General features: G+C 42.5%; 2 protein-coding genes across 4 annotated transcripts in view; one reads left to right on the top strand and one right to left on the bottom strand.

The window, feature by feature from the left end:
- The window catches only part of LOC311062080 (zinc fingers and homeoboxes protein 2-like), a 518,056-nt gene that overhangs the window by 454,127 nt on the left and 40,843 nt on the right, over nucleotides 1-23,086 (top strand). The window lies entirely within an intron of this gene.
- The window catches only part of rxrba (retinoid x receptor, beta a), a gene marked incomplete at its 3' end in the record, with an annotated part of 36,894 nt that continues 26,937 nt past the window's right edge, over nucleotides 13,130-23,086 (bottom strand). For all 3 annotated transcript variants that reach the window (XM_084080040.1, XM_084080038.1, XM_084080039.1), the window contains one exon: nucleotides 13,130-22,617. In XM_084080040.1, coding sequence (XP_083936166.1) covers nucleotides 22,470-22,617 — 148 coding nt within the window. The remainder of the gene's footprint in view (nucleotides 22,618-23,086) is intronic.

Here is a 23,086-nt window from a genome sequence, read left to right on the forward strand (position 1 = left end):
CGCGCACGCGCACACACACACACACACACACACACACACACACACACACACACACACACACACACACACACACACACACACACACACACACACACACACACACACACACACACACACACACACACACACACACACACACACACACACACACACACACACCACAACCTAACTGCATGCCTTCGATGCTTCACATACTTGCCGCTTCTCTCCTTTCATCCTGTTAAAATAAAGGAAAGCCACAACAGAAGCTTGTTGTTGTTTTTGCACTCTGTGTAATCATCTTTAAGTACTGTCTCCACATTGGTGATGTCAAAGTGCAATGAAGAGGAATTTGTGAAAGAGATACCGAACTTTTAGTTTTTTATGTTCTAAAAGGTTTTGTCTTAAGGTATTGATTGATTGACTAATTGGCTAGAAACAGCTATTTCCACTCGTTCTTGGGGTGCTGTTCATCCTCTACTATGAATACAGGATAGGTGGGCACCAGGGACATCTGGGCACCTCAATGTAAAATTGGCTGTTTTGTCTGAAATGTTAAAGTAATGTAAAGTATACATGATGTGAACATACATGGTACATCATCATCAGACTTAATTTTATCTTTCTTGTAAATTGTAGAAATATTAGACCTTAATTGTCGAATGTTTAAGCATGTTCTAACCACGTATACTTTACATTTTTCAAATATATATATATATATATTTTATTTTTTTTACATTTTGGACAAAATAGTAAATTTTGCTCCAAGTTGCTCCCATTGATCTATACAGGGAGCGAAGCCCAAACAAAAAAATAAAAACTTTACACCTAATTTTTGCCACATATACCCTCACTCTCTTAAAGGAACACTTATCTATATCTATCTGCCATAGAACACGAATGCATCTTCTCTGCTGTATGCCTGGGCGATGCAGCGAGATCTATTTAGACACTCTCGTCCAGAAAGTGTGACAGTGAGTGAGACACTCTCGTTGTCTCACACTTCCTGGGTTTCCTCCTCTTACACCTCCAGTGCGCTCCTGACGCTCTCTTTGTCAACATGCATTCTTGCTCATACCATCTGTGTGGGGTTGAGGGAACTTAAAGGGCAGACTTAAAGGGAGACTTAAAGGGAAAAAACTTTTGACCCTTGTCACCCAAGGGTTGCCGGTTCGACTACCGGAGCCGGCTGTGAACATACAGTATGGGTGTGGGAAGTGATTAAACAAGTACCACGGAGGTGTCCTTGGGAAGCCCATGTGGTTTCTGGCTATACAGGAGTTATTGGGGGATCGGCAGCAGAACTGGGCATCCAAGTGTTAATGTGGATATAGCTGTATGAGGGTGATGAAGCGAGGCTTTGCTCAGTCAAATTTCCATGGGTAAATAAAGAGTTAAATGAAGAAAGAAAAAAATCTCTCATTCCCTCGCTCGCATCTCTTCCCCCTCTCTCTCACCTCCCATATTTACCTCTAACTCGTCCACTGTACCCAGAGAGTGAGAGAGGAAGAGAGAGAGAGAGAGGGAGAGAGAGAGAGAGAGGGCCCTGGTCTCTGCAGGTTCCTGTCTTACAAAAGACCCCTCTGTTTCCCCCCGTTGCGTTTCCTTCGGCAGCCACCCCACCCCCTTCCTCAACACCCCTGTGGTACATTCCCTCCCTCTCCCCCGACGCATTCCATATTGACCCCGGACGGCCGAGCGAGGCTACCGGAGTCCCTCTCTCACCTCACCTCAGCTCTGTGAGAACTCGATATGAGCGCTGCTGCTCCTGTTCATGGCAGCAACTTTTGTTTCGGCTGCAATGGATGGATGTGTTTGCTGGGACAGGGTGACAGGTTGATTACAGTGATCACAACATGATCCAAGATGCGAAATGACAAAACAGTAGCAGTACTTTATCCTAATGCTTCCTTCTGGGCAGCAAGTTGGCTCCATTCATCAAACCTGAAAGATGACTGCCCCATCCCACTCACAAAAACGGTGTCACGAGAAAATAGCGATGCCATGCATTTTCTGTTTTGAAAGGTTTTGAAAATAATGTCCAAAATAGGCAGGTTGAATATAGTTAAAAACTGTGCATTTTAAAGTAGTCATGAGTCATGACTACTGTATAGCCACATGTTAATTTGGGGGTAAAGTTCCTAGGTTCCAATGAATTCCTGTTGGCAGTTAAAGAGGCTATTGTTACTACCTCAGGGGCCTTACAAAACAGGGTTAGGTCAACGATCCGGAGATAAACAACCAGCGGTGTGTGTCCTGACTGGGACCAGTGTTCTAAATCAATCCATGCCCATGTTGCCATGGCTCCCTTCTGTCACTGTCTCTGCTTTCCACGTGTGTCAGTGTCCAAATAAGCTAGAATCCCCTGGTCCCAGCAGTAGCCCCTGAGGTCGCTCATCTTCTGCGTTGAAACACCATCATTACACGTTATTGACTTGTTTTTCTATAGAGCTTGTACTACGATACGATACGATACGATAATACTTTATTGTCAGTTTGCACTGAAATTTGTCTTGCGACCCAGAAACAGCCATGTATGCAACATATAACAGTACACACATTTGACATGACACAAGAAAACAACAAAATACAAATACATACATAAAGACATGCAAAGACAAGAGCAATGTCCACCACTCAGCCTACCCCTGGCTTATAACTCCTGATTAAGCCTCAATGTCGTCTGATGGACAAAGGACCTCTTCAGTTTGACCTTATTGTATGTAGGAACACTGTATCTCCTTCCTGAAGGCAGCAACCTATATTCTCCATACAAAGCATGGCTAGTGTTTGAAGTAATATTCCTTGCCAACCTTATCATACTGTCATCATACGTAGACGTATAGAGCCTCTGAAGTGGCTGTCCAACAATCTTTGAACAAATGTTCACTTGTTGCAGCAGTTGTGACTTTAAAGCTACAGACAGACATCCATACCAGGTGGTACTACAGTACTGCAGGACACTCATAATAACAGAAGTGAAAAACAAAAGAAGAATCTGTCTACTAGCACCAAAAGATCTCAGACGGCGAAGGAAATAGACTCTTTGTTTTGTCTTCTTACCCACTGATTCAATCTGGTCCTTCCATGACAAAAGGTGGTCTATTACTACTCCTAGGTATGTATACGAACATACCTGGTTGATCTGTTCACTATGAATAGTAATAGGGGATCTGTGTATCTCTAGTGGGGCACCAAAAACAATCTCTTCTGTCTTTTTTGTGTTAATGATAAGAGCGTTGTTATCACTCCATTCCACCACCTTATTTACTCTGTGTTGGTGCAGTCCAGGATCACTGGAACTATCCAAAAGAGAAATCAAAACTGTATCATCAGAGTACTTTAGAATGTATACTACGTGTAGTAAAAATGTAAACAGCGCCCCTAAGATGGTGAAAGGTTCCAGGGTCTTGGTCAAAGGCCTGTAGGAGTGGACACACATTTTCTGTTGTGGCAGTCAAGCATAAGGGATCTGTAACTATAACTACCAGGCAGCCAGCCATTCCCAGTTATGGTTTCTCAGCCATGACCTATAGGCTCAGTGTAGCCTGACAGAGTGTCGCGGGTTCGAGTCCCGATCCCGATGGCCTTTGCTGCATGTCACTCCCCATCTCTCTCCCCATTTCCTGCCAGCCTATAATGTCCTATCAATAAAAGCATTAAAAAAAAGAAAAAAATAATCTGAAAAAAAGTGTTTTCAGCCATTAAGGAGCAACTGAAAATGTTATCATAATATCTGACAGGGTTACACAAGACAAATCAAGTTAACTGACTATTGTTATTTGATAAATTTGGGTATTTGGGTAAACTAATGCAGTCAATGCCAAAATTCTCTCCTAATGCAAAACGAGAACATTTGGGCCCCAGTACAGACCCCCCCCCCCCCTTTACAAGTCTGAGTTAATCAGGTCAGGGAAAACCAAAAATAAAAACAATCACATGGTTATTGTGGAATGTTTATGGGCCATTGGGCCACGATCATTCTGCCCTCTGTGTCTCATCAAAGTGCTTTTCATCTAGACCCGTTTTTGATTTCAGTTCGCTCACATCCGGCCCATTACTGAAAGTACGAACACAGAGCCAGTCAGAAGGATAAATAACGGCGACGATATCCAATAACAAGGATACCCTCCCTTTCCCTTTCTCCCTTTCCTTCTCCCAGTCTGTGCTCGTCCCTTCCTCTCCCCATTTCCCCTCGTGTCACATACATCACCCCCTCTCACGTTCTCTGCTGGCACGATGACACGGTGTCATTACTGCGCACACACACACACACACACACACACACACACACACACACACACACACACACACACACACACACACACACACACACACACACACACACACACACACACACACACACACACACACACACACACACACACACACACACACACACACACACATGCCATAGTTTAGCGTGTGATGACAGTGCAATAATAGACTTGGTTCTTGAACTTTGGGGTGGTGACACACAAATCCCAAATCACCAACAAAATGTGATATGAGCAGAAACGTGGCCATCCTATATGACATTCTGTAGAGGCGTGTTCTTTTCTGTTGCTAAATTATTCATCAATACATTTTTTTTTTTAAAGATTCCAGTTATTTAGCTCTCTCTTCTAAGCTCTTTTCGCTATTCTGGTAGCCTACCGACACATCCGTCTTATATGATCTTACTGGTATCATAAGAGACACTGAGGCTCTGCATATACTGCTTGTAATGTTGGTGATGGAGAATTTGAAGCTTATTCTAGAGTTGCACGTGGCAAAAATAAAGCTAAACCTAATGTTCCAGTGCAACAGCAGTGTGACACTGGGAACACACTGGTTCCCAACTCCTTTACTACCAAGTCACACTTCAGCGAAACAAAACAAGACTAATAATTGAGTCTAAAAGCCCCACTACTGTACTGTAGCTACAAACAACATTAAAATGTAAAATTTTGGCCCAAGGGTACGCTAGAGGAAAGGCCATGGGGTCATCAAAATGAGTAGGGTTCATCTTTCGGGGAGAACGTTTCATGGGATTTTGGGGACAAGACACATTTAAAGGTAGGGTAAGTGATTTTCTTTGGTTAAGATAAGTGTTAAATAGCTCTATATTCTGATAGTACTCATTGCTCCAGAGTGTTTGTTCCGTAAAAGGAGTCTCCTTGTCTCTCCACCTCTTTATAAAACAGAAAATGCATTTTCGTTTCAGTTTCAGTTTCATTTCCCATTTTATCCAATCAGGATAGAGAACTCAATCAGGATATAGATTAAACAAGTGAAATTGGAAGTGATGACACTAAGAAATGAGCAGGCAAAATTGGAACTGGAACACTATAAAAATGAAGCTCAAAAATGGGTACTTTCTCCTGATTGGCTGAGATTTTGACACCTAACGGAAAATGTATTTTCTGTTTATTAAAGAGCTGGAGAGACGGGGAGACTCCTGTTACTGAACAAACACTCTATAGCAATGATTACTATCAGAATATAGTGCTTTAACCTTTTAACAAAATACTTTTTATTTTAACCAAAAAATATCACTTACCCTACCCTTTAATTGAAAATGACATACCAGTATTTCACCCCTCTCAACTTTGGAACAGGAATACTGAAAGATACTGATGATTGACTTTACACTGTTAGTGACTTTTGCTGGGGGTTTTTTCTCTCGTAAGGTGCCATCGTCACGTTGCGTGTCTTGTAAAACGTTACTGTTCAGTGTTCACATGGGATTTTGAGTTTCATAACAGATTGTCCCCCTCACAATATGATGATAGAGTAGACTACAAATTGGATGCTTTCTTTGAGTTCATGATCACATACCTGAAAATAAATGGTGGCATGTTGGTGTCTTTCTGAAGCTATATTTGCAGGCCTTGCTATGCGGTATGGTTGCAGCTATACAGTTCGTGGGAGAATATAGCTTGCACAAAGGCCTTATCCATGGCCATTCTCGCCCAGACAATGCTGAAGTGAAAGAGTTCAGGGTGTGGTTAGCTCTTGGACGTAAATATTGTAGTGTGGGTGGCTTGTGGAGACGCCACAATGGCCACTAAGCGGCCCCCACCTCTTTGTTTCCCAGGCTTGATCACATGTCAGCAAAGGGGTGATTTATAAACACGTTTGTACTCATGGGTTTGTGTCAGGGTTCATTTCCTATGGAGAAGATTATCGTACTATATTTGTCATTTTGTCAACTAACGTAATCCAACTTCAGCAGAATGGCATGACAATGATCTGACAATGATCATAAACTTTATCACATACTTAATTACCCGGGGTGATGGTTCCCAAGCCATATGGCCCATAGGGCAGGAGCCTATCTCCCGTTTCTGTAGCGTGAGAGGGCTTGATGTACTAGTACATCCCCCAGCCATGATGTACAAGTACACCCCATGGACATGACGCTAGCCCATCTTTGACGCTAGTGCAGTATGTCATAGGGACATACTGTACCACAATCCATCCCTTGATCCTGAGTGCCGAGCAGAGAGGCATTGGGTCCCATTTTTATAGTCTTTGGTATGACTCGGCTGGTGATTGAACCCCGACCTCCCAATCTCAGGGCGGACACTCTTAATCCCAAAGCAGTGGCATTGGGCTGATAATAATAATTATAATAATAATTTGGTCCCCACTCCCCAGTGCTTTTTGTCACTGTATATTTGCACATACAGTACCTGAAATGTGTCCTCTACATTTACCCATCCTTTACTGTAACTACCATAGAGCGGTGAGCAGCCTTTAGTACGGCGCTTGGGGAGTGGTTAGGGGTTACGTGTCTTGCTCATGGACACTTACACTCATTGCTGGGGCCTGGAAACGAACCTGGGACCTTTGGCATCCCAAGCGGGCTCTCTAAAATCATTCATGGCAGGCCATAGCTGAAGCAGGCTAAAGCACTGGCGGTATCTTCCCAAGGGGTTATATGGCAGCTGACCAATCAGTGCCGCTGTCATTATGAGTGACCTTGTTACTTAAGGACAAACATGGACAAAAGTCAGCCGCCACACACTTTTACTGTGGATGGTTTTGTACATTTCATAGCTGAGGAGACACTGGAGTTTATCTGGCCAAAAAAGAACCAAAACACAGAAAAGAAAACAGCTAGCGGCCGTCGACGGTTCACAGAATGGCTGCATAGCGAAGGCCAGAACAACCGCTGTGTTCTCATCTAACTCCCTCCCCACACTGTCAGGAAATCCTGGTGGGTCTACCTCGACGTTGACAGTAATGTTATTTATCAAATTAAAGTGTTTTCTCATCATCTTTGTGAAGAAATAAGTATATGGATATGTGATACACAGATTATTGCCCAGCATTCGTTGGTGCCCTCTTATCCAACCATGGGCACTGCTCCATTGGACTGACGCTGTCCCTCATCGGATAACTTAACTAGCGCAAAGATAAGGACTATGTAAATGTATAATCTCTACTCAACTTTAACCCAAGTTTAAATGATTGAGTGACATTTTGGTGTGCACTTACAGCTCTTAAAAAAAAGTGGATTACAATAAAAATGGTAACAAGAAAAATAAACATACAGCAATATATTGTGCATATGTATATACATACTGCATATAGAACATGTCTATAATTGTGTGTCTGTCATGTTCTGATTAAAAAGCGGCAGAAACTACATTCAGAACTATAGAATTATATGTCTAGATTTCTCCCACATTTAGTCACGGCCACTATGCCACTCCCCTCACAGCCAGCTAAATGTACCATGGTTTGTCTACAGGCATGGCCTAGCGTATCATTACAGCCTAGAGAACATGGGGAAACAGCAAAGTGACCAGTAGTTTGGCTCAGTTAAATGCTGTCCCTACACTGCTTCCAAAGAGTTTTTGAAACCCTTACTGCCTCTCCTCTTGACATGGAGACAACAAGTTCCATAAAACAAATAGGGTGTTTTTATAGATAATAAAAGCTACATCCTTGGGCTTTTGAGCTCCAAAATACAGTCTCAAGTTTAAAGGCAGGTAAACTTAACAAGATAACCAAGCCCTTCCTATGTCTAATTCGACCAGAATTACAAACCAAGTTAAATGGGTCAGCATGCTATTGGAGCAATAAGGAGTGATATCCCAAGGACAAAATCATACATATTTTGTAAGTATTGCCTGACTTAGAATTATGTAACTTTTCCTTAATAGGCTACATGCGAGTACTGTACTGCCTGCCCACACACGCACGCACACACAGACGGACAATATCGCCACGGATAGAAGTTCAACAAAGCTTAGCCTTCCTCGGGTGTGTGTTTACGTGTGGCGTGTAACTGTGTGTGTGTTTGTGTGGATGGATGCATTAGGTCAGGGGTCTTCAACAGGGGGTCTGTGACCCCTAGGGATCCTCAGAGTTACTACAGGGGGGCCACCAAAACACTGACCACTTGAACCCATAGTATCCCTGTTCTGAGCAGAACGTAATCCAAAAATAGCAGATCCACAAGCTCACAACGCCTCGCACTGCGAGCAGTTGTGAGCTTGAAGATCTATTTCCGGCAAAGAGGTTTGGTGTAGTGGGGGGAAAAAAGCAGACTAAGTACAGAGTGAAAGGTCAAGATTACTAAGTACGGTTTGTGGTTAAATGTCTGAAATACACATTAACATGAATCCAACACAACACTTTTGACAGTGCTGTCAAACAAGCCTATGATGCTATCTATGAAATCTATGAAAAAGTTTAAGTATATGTACTTTTGTGTGTGTGTGTGTGTGTGTGTGTGTGTGTGTGTGTGTGTGTGTGTGTGTGTGTGTGTGTGTGTGTGTGTTTACTGTCTCTCACACAGCAGCACCCACCAAATAGCTGCCGGCGAAAGACATCAAACACACTGCTCAATGTGCTCGTGTATTCAGCGCTCTGCAACGACACGTACCCGGTGAGATTGGACATTTCTCTGAGGCAGAATTTGAAAAGAGAGAGGAATTTAACCCTCTGAATCAAAGGTGGTCTTTATGTAAAGCCAACAACACTCTGTGCACCTAGAAGAGGATGGAGGGAGAGCGGACAGGAAATGCAATGGAGTGAAAGTGGCAATGAGGGAGAGAGGGAGAGAGAGAGAGAGAGAGAGAGAGAGAGAGAGAGAGAGAATTTACAATTTAGCAGACGCTCTTAATCCAGAGCGATTTACAGTAAGCAAGGAAAAACACAAGGTAATACATCAAATGCATGGAAATAGTAATCTAGTCATCATCGGTCTAAACAGTATAATATCAAAAAAAGAATAATCTGTAGATTGAAACTTTACACACTATAGCATTGGTTCTCAAAGTGGGGTCCCCCAGGGGTCCTTGGTGGGGTACCAGGGGGTCCCCAGCTAAATACGTTAGTATAGTGTCACAATCACTTTAGCCACTTTAACAATTATTGTATACTGTGGATATTCAAAAATAGCAGACCTACAAGCTCATAGCGCGGCACATGCACTTGTATATTTGCTATTTTTAACTCAAATCTTTGCTTCTGGGGGTCCCTGGAACAAAACATTTTGAGATGGGGGTCTGTGGCCAAATACATATAATTTTGGGGGTCCTTGACATGAAATGGTTTGAGAAACACCGCACTATAGGATGCCAGGTCTACAAATGAATCCGGCATCTGTCTACAGTACATAACATGTTATCTAAATGTAATTTTAGCCTTTGCATAAGCCTGCAAGGTCGTCAAGGCTAGGGCAAGTGCTACGGGCTAAGGTGGAGAGAGAGAGAGAGAGAGAGAGAGAGAGAGAGAGAGAGAGAGAGAGAGAGAGAGAGAGAGAGAGAGAGAGAGAGATCAGGGCAGATGGAATGGTGAGGATTTGACAGTGCAAGGAAGGCAGAACAGACAGAAGGTCAGAGGGAAAGCGAGTGTGAATGATGGGATGAAGACGCACTGTAGGACGAAGAGAGAGAGAGAGAGAGAGAGAGAGAGAGAGAGAGAGAGAAGGTAGAATAAGAAGTGGGAGAGAAGGTGAGGGAAGGGGCGTGGGAACAAGCAAAGGGAGACTGGAGAGAGACAGAGGGCCGAAGAGAGGGTGAGAGATCGAACAAAGGGAGGGTGAGGAGAGTGAGAGAGAGAGGACTAAAAAAAGGGGAGACGGAAAGGCAGACAGAGAGGTCAAAAGTTGGATGACAGAGACAGGAAGATAAAGGGAGGTAGAGGACGCTTAGCGGTGAGGTGTTAAAAGAGCACAAGCAAGGTTAAAGATGCAGACAACAGGCTTTTAGTCACGCACTGTAAAATCTGTTTGTTTAACAACAAAAGTGTGCATTTTTTTTACACTTAGGATTTTGCTGTGCAGCTGAATATAATGTTCCAATCTAAGGTTGCAATAAAAAGTCATAATCCATACCAAAAGCATAACACAAGCAATCATTTGATCTTCCTGCCAAGGTCAAATTAAACACTCATTCTTAGATGATGAAGACCCACAATATATCCACATAATGACACATGCTCGATGTACCAAATTCAGTTATTTTCTGACATCTGACATTTTTGTCCTTGTATAAGAAGCCGCTGGAAAATGTATATGCAGACTCAAGCCCAGAGGTTATAAGGGTCTTATCTAAATACAGTGCTGCTGACATGGCTTTTACCAAACTTCATGAGGTCTACAGAGTTGTCATTGTACTTCCTCCCCCTGCTGGTAGCTCCTGGACCTACAGCCACACTTTCCACAGTAGCACACTTCTCACCTGTATACATAAAATCTGCTTCTGTGTTATTATGAGTGTTAAGTTATTTTTGGGAAAAGAAAAAAAAAGAGACAGACAGACAGACAGACAGACAGAAGATTCTGTTCCACCCTGTAATCTAGGGCAGTGATTCTCAAAATGAGGTCCAAGGACCCTCAGGATTCCCTGAGGGGGTTCCAAATGGACCCTTACAGGTCTGTAGCTCTGAGAGTGACCCTTACCGGCCCATTTGGAATGTTAGTCCTAGAGTTATGTTAGTCCTTGACAATAAAAAGTTTGAGAACCACTAATCTATGGACCTACAGAGCACATTAAAAAAATGTTTCCCATAAACTTCAACCCTTGGTTGTTCATTTCTCAACCTGGATGTTAATCCAATGTCAATGAAGATGACATATATCTGTGGTTTACATCTTTGCGGTCTAACCTTGTTGATGCTTGGTTAATTGCGTTGTGGCCTTCTTGTTAATCGTACCTATTTTGGTTGTACAACTAAGTTCTCCGTTTTTATTTGTATTTTGTAAAGCACTTTGTAACATTGTTAAGAAACGAGCTATGTAAATAAAGTTTATCATTATAATCAGGAACACTTTTTTTAAGCCCAACTATTCTGGAGGGAACATTCGCCAAAAGTAGCAGATCTAAGTGTTGTGAGCTTGTAGATCGGCTATTTTTGACGATGAGATTTTGGTGAAGATGGAAAGAAAATGTAAAGTACAGCTGCAACTCAGGTCCGTTTCTCTAAGACTAGAGGATTTAACCACTTAAACCCCAGCATCCGAATTCTGGGGAAAACTTAGCAGATCGACAAGCTCACAAGGCATCAACGTGTTGTGAGTTTATCGATCGGCTATTTTCAGCAAAATCTTTCTCCACAATAACAGAAAAGACACTACTATAGATAAACTGGTAAACCATATAGGGTTTAAGTGGTTAACTATAGCTGCTAGAACAGAAAGCCTATCCTACTAGGTCCCCGCAGGGCCAGAGTTCAGAACCACAAGATTAGAAGCATTCAGGAGCTCTAAGGCAATTTTTGGACATGGCCTACAAATAAACTGTAGCCCAAATACAGCAAACACACTATTATTTCATTTCAGTGTGTCATTCTGGGTTCCAAGTAGTGAGTGAAGTGACAGTGAGTGAAGTTCCATGTCTTTTATGTATAAGCCACAGGGCCAAGTGGAGTCACTCTGGCCAGGGGATCTGAAGGGGATGGACAGCTAACTTTAGGGGAGGGCACATAAGATATACTGCATTGCATGGGGGGAGGAAAGATAACCTGAGCGATACTAAGACAGAGAGTAACCAGAGTGATAGCAAGAGAAAAGGGCAGAACACAAGAGATGACAGAAAAAGGGAAGGAGAGGGGGAGAAAAGACAGTGACTAGGCAGAGAGCGGAGTAGTTGAAAGATACAAGAAAAACGGGAAGAGGACTGCCCATTGCTGACCAGAGACCAGCCCTCCAGCAGCAGAGGGCCGATCAACCTCCCCTCCACCCACACATCTCCGCTGTCAGCTCAGCAATTTTCCTGCAACAGGTTCATCTTAGAAACAGGAGGGTGGGGCAGAAAAATGGGCGTCGATACCCGGGCTGCGTTCAAGATCAGCCTCACCCCCCTGTTGAGCAAACATGGAGGGGTGAAGGAGAGATGAGAAGAGCACTGGTTGCTCCACACAGCCTGAAAACCGGTGGACAAAAAGCGCACAGTGCTCCCTCTGGTGTATGGAAGGCGTAAGTGCGGTGCCAGCAGTCACTCGAGGCCTGGGGGTCCTGCCGGGACGGAGCCAGCTCAGTGAAGTACCAGGCTCTCTGCTGGTATGGAGGAGGGAGGGAGGCAGGGAAACAGAGCCAAACTGGCTAGACAAGGGGGCTGGTGTTTTACCTGTCTGAACCTTGCAATAATGTGTTTTAGATGCATAATCAACACAAATGTAAACTGGGCATTTAAATGCAAGGACCATTTAATTTAAGTACTTTCGGAAAGTTACTTGGAAACTATTCTGATCATTGATATTAATAGATAACTGTGGTGTTGTTGTTACAATGTACTAACCCAATCCCTAAACCCACATGTCTCCCTTGGAATATATTTTTTTACAATAGATAATAGATAATTGTGAACAAAAAAAAACACTGCTCATCTACCAGTAGACTTGAGTGAGGTGCTGGAGCCAAAAGGAAACCACAATGAACAATAAAAGGCAGCCTCCTCAAAACATTATATGTTTTATATAGCAAGCTTCCGGTCAGAGTCATGCCTGAAGAAGGTCTATGACCGAAAGCTTGCTATATAAAAAATGATTTTGAGTGTGCGGAGGCTGCCTTTTATTGTACAATAATGATTAAAACAAATGTGGTACTATTGTGATCTTGATGCATTTCATTTGCAATGTTTCAAACCATGAGCATTTCTGGAAGAGGAAAGAAGAAAACTCCAAAGGAAAGAATGAGTGACAGCCCAGGTAAGTTACAGTATTAAAACCTTTACTCAGACATGATTCAACAAACAGAAACAAGAATCAGAATTAATGACCGAAAGGGGGGGGGGGGGGGGGGATAACAGTATTCATGTTTTTCTTTTCCTTTCTTTCCCAAAGCACACAAAATAGCCAATCAGCTCTACATGTGTGCTGGATATACAAACAGGACAAACAACAGGCCAGAGAGAGAGAGAGAGAGGGAGACATTAAGAGTAAAATAAAATTAAAAGAGACATTTTAATTTAAAGTGAAGATCCCATTTTGATATAAGAAGTTTAAATGTTTTTAATACTCGGTAATAAAAAGGAACGAGCGCAGTCGAGAGACGTAAGGAAACATACAAAGAAGAAGTGCTGTGTGTGTGTGTGTGTGTGTGTGTGTGTGTGTGTACAAGTATTGGTGAAGAAGAGTAAACGATAAGAGGAAGATTCTAGATCTACTGAAAAATAGCTTTTGTTCGTTTTTTCTTTTTCCTTCTCCGTTGACAGCTTAACAGCTGATCCTGAAGTTCTTGGATGAATTCCCACCCCTACCTCTCTCTCTCTCCCTCTCACTCACTCACTCACTCAAACAAACCCACCCTTGGCGAAGTCCTCGCCTAATCTGAAGCTAATTCGATAGAGATTTCTTTATGTTTATTTTTTCCTTTCTTGGCTGGCAGTGTTTAGCTACAGCCACATGCACGATCCAACAATGTCAAAACACTAGTTTTGCAATGGACCCAAACAAACAAAGAGAAAACCAACTTAATTCCCCCCTCCCACCACCAAAAAAGAGAAGATAAAAAGATGTGCAGAGCTAGATCTGTGGTTAGGTTAGCCCAGTCAAATATTCCTAATTTCATTAATTCAGTCAGTCATTGGCCTGTCCTCTTTTAGAAACCAAAGCAGAAAAACCCAGATAAAAAGCACCAATACACAGCTTAATAAGCACCCGAGAGGGGGGGGCCACTAACTGGTCAACTTCTCACTCTGTCCTTGACCAATCCAGCCCTCTCCACACCTGCTGTGAAACCATTCCTATTTGGGGACCCTTTCTAGTATACACTACAAGGCCTAACTTTCGTAGTACACACTCTTTACTGCACTGTACAGTACAGTACACCAGAACACACCCCACAAATGAGCCACTGGGGGAACTCGACATAAGTGTCCCTGCATTCTAACATGGCCGCCCGCTTCCAACAGTTTGGCAGTGATACAGATAAACGGTAACACTTTGACTTTACTTGGGTCTTGTTCCATCGTGTTAATCTGTGTATGAAGCTGTGGATAAGCATTGTGCGCTCTTAATCACTCTGTACTTTGTATTGTTGTTACAATGTTACACCCTTGTGTAATATTTTCATTTCAAGATTTCCCCAAGTACTGATACAGCAAATACTGTGTACTTGTACCTTTCCATAGGTGAATACACAGCTCAATAACCTGGAATAAGTCTACATACCATAAAGTGTTACTTATAAAAGTAAAACTAGTAGGATTAATTAAGGGTGGTGGTCTGAAGGCTTCATAATGCATTGTGAGCCTCTTATGATCAAAATAGAATGGACCTGTTACTCCAAACCTAATGATTAGTCACAGCCTTTGATCTAGTAAATAAAAGTTTCTAAAAGTTTATTTTTTTATTACCCCAAATAAAGCGGGTAATTTAAAAAAAACAGTAACAAAAGCGGCGACAACATTTCTACTGCTACAGTCTAAAACAGAAGTTTCACAGCATGCGTCGTCTGCCTCGAGTGCCGCCCCGCCACGACACGTACATTATCTTTGGGCTGTGGGGCGCCGGTCCGCCAGTCTCCCGAACTGAGACCGACCATCCGTCCGTCGCCGCTCTGCCATCAAGTAAGGTATGCGGAGAGGAACAGATTGCGCAGAGTCCCTGCCCTTGACACCCAATAACTGTGAACAGCTTTGCACTTTTATAGACATACTTACAGGCAACTGCCGATAAGGAAATAACCTCAGTATAGGAGCAATATAATAAAGTTGACTATATATTAAAGAAAGGGACATTGCAGCTCTCACTTGCAGTGAAAAAGAATCTCCCACTCTGATGATATAATGGATTGAGATGGCCTTGGGTGCCATGGCTTAGTCATTTCCACGTGCATCAAAACCATCCATTGAACACACCTGGCCTGAGAAAACAGCCAACTGACCTTCTGGAGCAGACTTCGATCAAAAGACACTGAAAACTCACCCAAGGATCAAAGCAACCACTCAAACTTATAGCATTCATAGGAAACTGACTTCACCATTTAAGTGGTTGCATGGACCTAACTGTGAAATGCACATCACAACTAACAGAGCCGCGACAACACTACTCTTAATGTCATTTTTAAGCCTCATTCACAGAGGTATTTTCTTTCCAGGTACACATGTTCTCTATAGACTATAGTCCATTCATAGGCAAGGCCATTCTGAAGCAAATCCAGCACTTTTTAGCCCAGCGTGGAGTGAGGGAACATAGATACACTAGGTTGACATTCAAGCGGTGAAGACCTGGGAGAGAGTGCCGAGTCAGAGAAGAGATGAAGGGAGGGAGGGATATGCTTTTAAAGCATCAAGCCATCCCTGTAGGGCCTGGTCTGCGATCCTCTACACAATAAGTAAGTAACAATCCTCTAAGTGAGCTCATCACAACCCTGTCAAACTGACAGGAGTTGGCGACCATACTAAAGTTCAGATGCAGACAGTCCACACACACACTTGCATATCAGGGCATGTGCATACAGCATGTAGCCTCCCCAAAACCAAGACCCTTTTCCCTCACTAAAACAGCGTGGCAAAACCTGAAGGTCAGTTTAGTTAAGCCAAGCATAGTTCTGGGCCCCTGATATGGACAGTTTCAGCTGAACATAGAGTGACGTCCGTTGTGGATGAGTACAAACTACTGACAGAAAGATGCTCTGTTACCATCTGTCAAGTTTACATAGCCGTGGTTTCAACAAATTGTTGGGGTGTTTTTGGCAAAAAGGAATGCATTTTGGTTGATATAAATAAAAATGCAACGTTTACTTTATTGACCCATTTGTTCATCTTCAATGTTTTCCAGTGCAATAAGTGCAAAACATCCATGTCACAGCCATAAGAACCATGTGTGCCCATGATGGAACAATGCAAGATCATAAATTTACACAAACTTGTTTTTGAAGCCTTTGAAAAAGACCTTATTCATCACCGCAGCACATAGATCTATGTTACAGAAGATTGACCACGTCCAGGCGAGGTTTAGCTAAACTTAGTCAATTGAAATTCAGGCTAGCTAAGCTCGGCATACATATAACCTTTAAGATTTCAGATTTAAATAACCTCAGCTCATAAAGTTCATTTATCAAACCATACAGACACAGCATAGCAAGAAATTAATTGTTCAACATTATAATTAGGCATGGGAGTTAAGACAAATTTCACTGCCAACTAATCTCATGTGTTCGACATGACAACTAAATTGCGGACAATTCCTCATTTGAATGACTTAAAGTCTCTTGTTCTACAGGATCACATGAACGCATCTGGGAACTGTACACTTGTAAATGTTGGAGATCTAGAAACTCCAACCTAGTCTATGGCTGCACTTGTCGCTCAGGAAAAGCTTAAAACAAAACGCCAGGTTAACAGGCAAGCATTTTGACCGTTGACCCAACAGGTCCTTCAATGATTCCCATCTCTAAGCATGATCACAAAGCGGCAGGCTTTCACATTCAAGAGGTACACTCCCAGGCAACAAGCACAAATACATTGAGGCACGGGCCTAACAACGCTGATTTGCACAGGCGCCGTTGCAGTTCTTCCATGAGTGTCCTGAATTTGGCATTGTATGCCCATTGAACACACACCCCAGAAAAAAAGAAGGAAAAACTGTTAACATATCATGGGCAGGGTTGCATTGCATGCCTTGCAGGAACCTACTGTATTTGACCACGCGCAGGCACACGCATAGATTTAAAACTACTTTAAATTCACACCTCAACAAGGTTTACAAAGGCTCCCGACTTGTAGTGTAGGTGTTAAGCGACGTGCGCGTCACGTCATTAAAATACAGTGCAACCACGTTCCAATTCAGCATTGCAACACTGATCATGGGACAAGATTATTCACATGAGTGTAGAGCTACACATGCCCAAGAGACAGCCTATCCTCTATTAGAGAAAAGTTTACACAGTGACCTAAAGAGTTGCACTTGTGAACTGCGTTTGTTCTTTTGAGAACAATCGGTTCTAAATGTTCCACATTCAGACCACTACCAACACCATCACCATGCCAAACGCTGTTTTGATCTAGTTTGATTGCTAGCTGTAGCATTAGTCATGGGACATGCGTCAATTCTGGTCAGAGCCACGGGCCCCCGAAGGGTGATGATGCCACCCAAAAACGTTCACACCGCAGCAACGTTCTCTGCACCAACTAAACAGTGACGTGACCTTGATCAACAGTGGGCAACGTTTCTCTGATTATGGAAAATGAACAGACCTGTTGCTGGTGGCATAATGAATGCTCAAATTCACTTCTATTTTCAAACAGCCTTCACAACCAAAACAGCCTACGGGGTGTGTATTGTAAATGCTTAGGGCCAGTGTTCTCATATAACAAGCCCCAGGGTGTTGTTAGCAGACTTTCCTGTTTGACAGGCTAGCTGCTTGGTGGCTTCCAAATCCACATCACATGAGGGGGAGCCAAATATCCTCTCTAGAAGCAAATACTGGGACTGTGTGCAAGGGCAGAGAATGGAACTCTCTTATCCCCCAGTCAAACTAGCAAGTGGATCGCCAGTATTCTACAGCCAATTTCCGCACTTTACTAGCCGGACTGTTGTTTCAGAACAGATCAAAAGACTGGCCTGTTGCACTGGTCTGGTACAATAGAACAGTGTTTCTCAAACAGTTTCACATCAAGGACCCCCAAATTGATATGTATTTGGCCATGGACCCCTATCTGAAAGGAGTTTTGTGCCAGGAACCCCCATACAATATTTTTGTTAAAAATGTTAATGTATCCAAAATATTTCAAGATTTTCAGAAAATTGTGTCACATTGTGAGTTTGTATTACTGCTATTTTTGAATAGCCCAAATATAAAATGGTGTTAAAGTGGTTAGACTGATTTTGTTGTTATATCAACTAATTTAGCTGGGGACCCCCTGGAACCCACTCAAGGGCCCCTGGGGGTCGCCAAAATCCCACTTTAAGAACCACTGCCATAGATTAGTTGAACAAACTTCACTAGCATTTGGCTACTAGGCTGGCTATACTTTTGTCTGCAATAAAAGATAAAAACATTGCTATAGTAGTAAAGTGGGGGAAAAAAAAGAGCTATGAGAGAGAAATGTTTATTTATTTTTTTCACAGATTTCAGGTTCAAAGACTGGAAAAACAAAATGGGTCAAACTGATGTGGCGGCGTACTTGCATACTCTTGGCTCAATGTGTGCGTAATGTGTTTGCAGTGGCGTAAACATGTAAAGTCTTCGACTGAAAGACCACGTTAGTTATTTAGCACCTGATGGGGGACAATGTTAACCCCTGCCCTGTAGAATGATACTGCAAAATGTGCAAAGCCTAGTTTCCGTTCTAATTGCTAACCAATACTACCATCTTCTCAGCTTGAAACACTCAAAATACTTTGACAAAAACAAATCAAAAAGGTGGTAGAACTTAAATCTGTATCCAGAGTATTGCTCACATTTAAGTGTGAGTAGTTCTTCTTTTTTTTATAATCCCAAGTTTGTTAACCCATTAGGACCGGGAAAGCATCCGTGTCGTTTTAGATTTTAGCGTTGGTTTTTCAAAAATAGCAGCCATACAAGCTCACAGCTTGTACATCTGCTATTTTCGAACATTTTTGAAAAATCTTGATAGTGTGAGAACTACTGATTTAGAAGGCTTTTGTAGAATCGGCCTCAGGTCTTAATGGGTTAAAATACCCAGGTTATGTTTTATGTAGCTGCATTCGACAGCTTTGTTTTCCAAAGCTGAAAGCTCAAGAGCCAGCTGCCCACAACTGAACTGCAAACAATGGGTGCTGTTGTCACCAAAACCAGGCAATCAGATCACTCCAAGACAAACAGGAAGTAAGAGTAGGCGACTTAGCGCCCGGTTTCAATGACAGCGCCATGGGGACATCAAGCGAGAGACGTGATCTACTTATTTGAGTCGACGACAGTAAAAATGGGCTCCGAAATGTTGTAAAAAGACAAAACATTTTCTGTCTATTGAACTGTTAAAACATACAACCTGTGCAACCTGATTTGCTTGCATAACATATTATATCTGATATATAAGAGTTTTCACCTCTGGGTGCATAGTGTGAGATTATCATCTACCTATCACTGATAAAAAGTTAACTGCCATTTTTGCATCATTAAGATACTTTTTCATCTAATTCACAGACAAACGAGGTCAACTATAGTCTCTGCGCACTGAACTAATGCGCTTAATATGAATATGAACGAGCAGAGATAACGTGTAGGATTTCTGCAAAAAAACTCATACTGTACAAATCCATCGTGTCACTCCAAAGCCATCCTGATGGGCCAAAAAACAAATGTGTGTTATGTTTTGTTTTTATTTTTAAATGACTTGGAAAGATCAACATCCATGGTGATGCAACATTGGCAGCAAATGTGTACAAAGTTATTAAAACATTGAATATAATCACATTTGAAAGAAAGGAGGGTGATGTCAGTGAGTGCTGGGACAGGACAGACAAACAACTCTTGTTTTTGTCTGTGAAGGTAATGGCCAATTATGATGCAAAATGCTTAAAAACAACTCATCACCTCTGACTGAACAGTGATGCGTGTTGATAAAAAATAATTAAAACCTACACGTAGTACCTCCTAGGCCATAGGTCAATCCCAGTTTGTCTAAAAACGGACGGTCATTTCTCTGGGGGGGGGGGGGGGGGGAGGGGAGGTGGCGGGGATTTTCTCTTTCTTTTTTCTAACACAGTTCCAACTCACAAAAAAGTGCATAAATGACCACCATAGAAGTAGATGAGGGCAAGGTGTGGGCATGAAGAAATAAGCAAAATAAATGTTTTTGTCTCGCATTAAGCTGGAACAGCTTCCTATCGGCTGTCCAGAATGGTAACTGTGTTAGCCATTTTGGCACAGAAGTAAGCCAACTGCCAAAACAAGAGAGAGGACAAAGAAGAGAACAGAGATAAAACAAAACATAATTCAATTCAAGTCATTCTTAATTTTTTCTTTTTACAAAGCCCGCTGTGCGCATCAGGGTGGGGTGGAGGGTGAGGGGGGTCAAACAAAGTGGCCTCCACCCCATTTCCTTGATTTCATTGCTTTGGGAACCAAAAAAAAAAAAAAGCTCTCATTTCATGAGTACAGTACTTCGAAAACAAAAAGGAGAAACTCAAAAGTTTCAGCGCAAGTATTCAAGGGAAAATAAACAAAACTAAACAAAAACAAAAAGAAAGCAAATTCAAATATTCAAACGTCAACGGCGGATTGGATGAAGTCAATTGGAGAGGCAGGTCTTGCCTGTCAGACACCTCGTGACGACCAACCGGTAAGAAGCTGTTTGACGTGTTGACTGTGAATGCTACGCACCTGTTTTTGTTTCTTTCTTTTTTTTAAAAGCTAAACTATACACAAGTAACTAACTGGCTGGCGATGAGTATAATATACAGAGATACAGCAAGCATTGTGTAACAAAGGAACCCCAGTTAACAGCAAGAGAGGGAGAAAAGTCTACTAGTTTATCGCAAGAAGCAAAAAATAAAAACCCACTCGGAGATGAAGGGGAATGGGGAAACCAAAAGCTAACTTAGAATAAACTTAAGACATTTACCGTTTCTGTGTGATTAAAAGGAGACAGAATTTCCTTGAGTCTTAACCCCTAAGGTGGAACACTGGGTATGGGTGGGAAATTGTGTGTGTGTGTGTTTCAGACAGCATTATGGTCGTTCTGAGCTGTGTCATTTGAGCATGGGCAGAGCTCCAGACTAAAGCCTGAGTTACAGCTGATTTATAATTGGTTGCACATTGTGTCGCACACTTAAATCTATAGTCAATCTATACAAGCTCTCAGTCTCAACACGGTGAACACCACATTGTGACGCGTTGTGAGCTTGCAGATCTGCTATGTTCGGAACACCTGCATGCAACAAAGTATATAAATCAGGCATAACACTTCCTACTGGCGGCGCTGGTGCACTATGTTTTTCCAGATGGTCCCACCAGCGCAAAGGGAAATATAGCCTGAGTTCATTTTAAAAAATTGTATTGGGGAGCATCTCTAGAAAATTATATTACTACCAATGCCTGTTGATCCCAAAAGCGGCAACACAGTAGAACATTTTCAAGTACGTTTTCTAAGTTCCATACAATCAGGAATTGAAAACGTAACCCAATTCGGGATTGCTCCATTAGTTTCCCGGTTAGTACTCGATGGTACCATCGAGTACTGTGACTCCAGAGGGCGCTGTGTGCACGGTTAAAACATTTGGTTCCAAGATCCAACTAGGAGCATTTTAACTGCAGCAACTTTAAGATACGCTACATCAGACTTCCCCTCCAATGGCTCCTCGTCAAAGGATTTGGAAGTACACTCATTCCAAATACAAGGCCTCCAAAGAGTCCTGGATTGCAATTTTGACCATCAATTACTTCCAACGTCACCTGTGATCAACTGATCAATGTGATAGATCTGTCAGTCAGAATTCAATAGGTCATCAATTTTTGGTGAAACAGAAGCAGAAGTCGATAAAAGGTCCAGATTTTGGGCTATATTTAACCTACCGTAATATCCTACAGATTGTTACACTGTGGCCTGTTTCGGCGCAACCATAAGACACAGCAACACTCCTGCACTGTACAATTTGCTCAAATCGAGAAAAACAACCTTTAATAGTTTTGAAAGTCTAACTGGTGGGACCCATAGAAAGAAAAAGTGTTACAAAGCCAAGTTAAATGGATGCAAATGCAACCATTTATATTCACAGTCTGGAGCCCTGTTGGGTTTCAAGGCGTGTGTGTTTGTGGGACAAGACTCACACGTTACACGCGTGTGTGCAACAGTCTGTCTGTGTGTGTGTGTGTGTGTGTGTGTGTGTGTGTGTGTGTGAAAAGGATGTACAGGTTTACAAGGGGTGTGTGTCTGTATATGTCAACACATGTACATGTATGGACGTGTGTGTGTATGAGTGCTGGGACAAACAGAACCAGATGGGCGCTGCAGTAATAGTGAAGCCCCCCGGGCAGAAGGGCCAATCATAATTGATGACGACAACCGAGGGGGGCGGTGTGTTGGAAATCCCGGGGGCAGCTTCTGATCCGAGCCGAGACCGGACTGAGAAGAACACCTCTAGGGGATCTGGTGGGGCGCCTCTAGCATCTCCATCAGGAAGGTGTCGATGGGCGTGTCACCAATCAGCTTGAAGAAGAACAGGTGCTCCAAGCACTTCAGACCAATGGAGCGAAGCGCTGGGAGCCGGAGGAGGAGCTTGGCGAACCTGAGGATGATGGGAGGGAGGGAGGGGGCAGGGTACATTTCAGATGTAGAGTTAAGGTCCAGTGGTTTTATGCAGTTTCCTGAGAATTTGACTGAGTTCAGGACAGGATATTAGCTAAATATTGTTTACAGTATACCTAACACCTTATTATAGGCTCTGTCTCATTTGGAAAGATAAACGCTGTTCGATATTGACTTTTTTTTGCCAATATCCGATATTGTCCAACTCCTAATTTCCGATATCAACTGATACCGATATATGCAGGCTTTTTGCACCAAAAGTCAACTAATTGTCACATATCTAATAAAATAAAATAGCTATAATATCAATATATCTAATAAATGTAATATAATACAGTGATGTTGTTAGGTTTTCAATGAAGTGAGTACCAGGACTCCCTGGCGGTCATATCTGTTAAGGTATACAATTTGCCCCAGTACTGGGAAACAAGTGTGCAAAAAAATGTTAG

The sequence above is a fragment of the Gymnoscopelus microlampas genome (genome assembly GCF_963454915.1).
Source record: "Gymnoscopelus microlampas genome assembly, chromosome: 15".
Taxonomy (NCBI): Eukaryota; Metazoa; Chordata; class Actinopteri; order Myctophiformes; family Myctophidae; genus Gymnoscopelus; species Gymnoscopelus microlampas.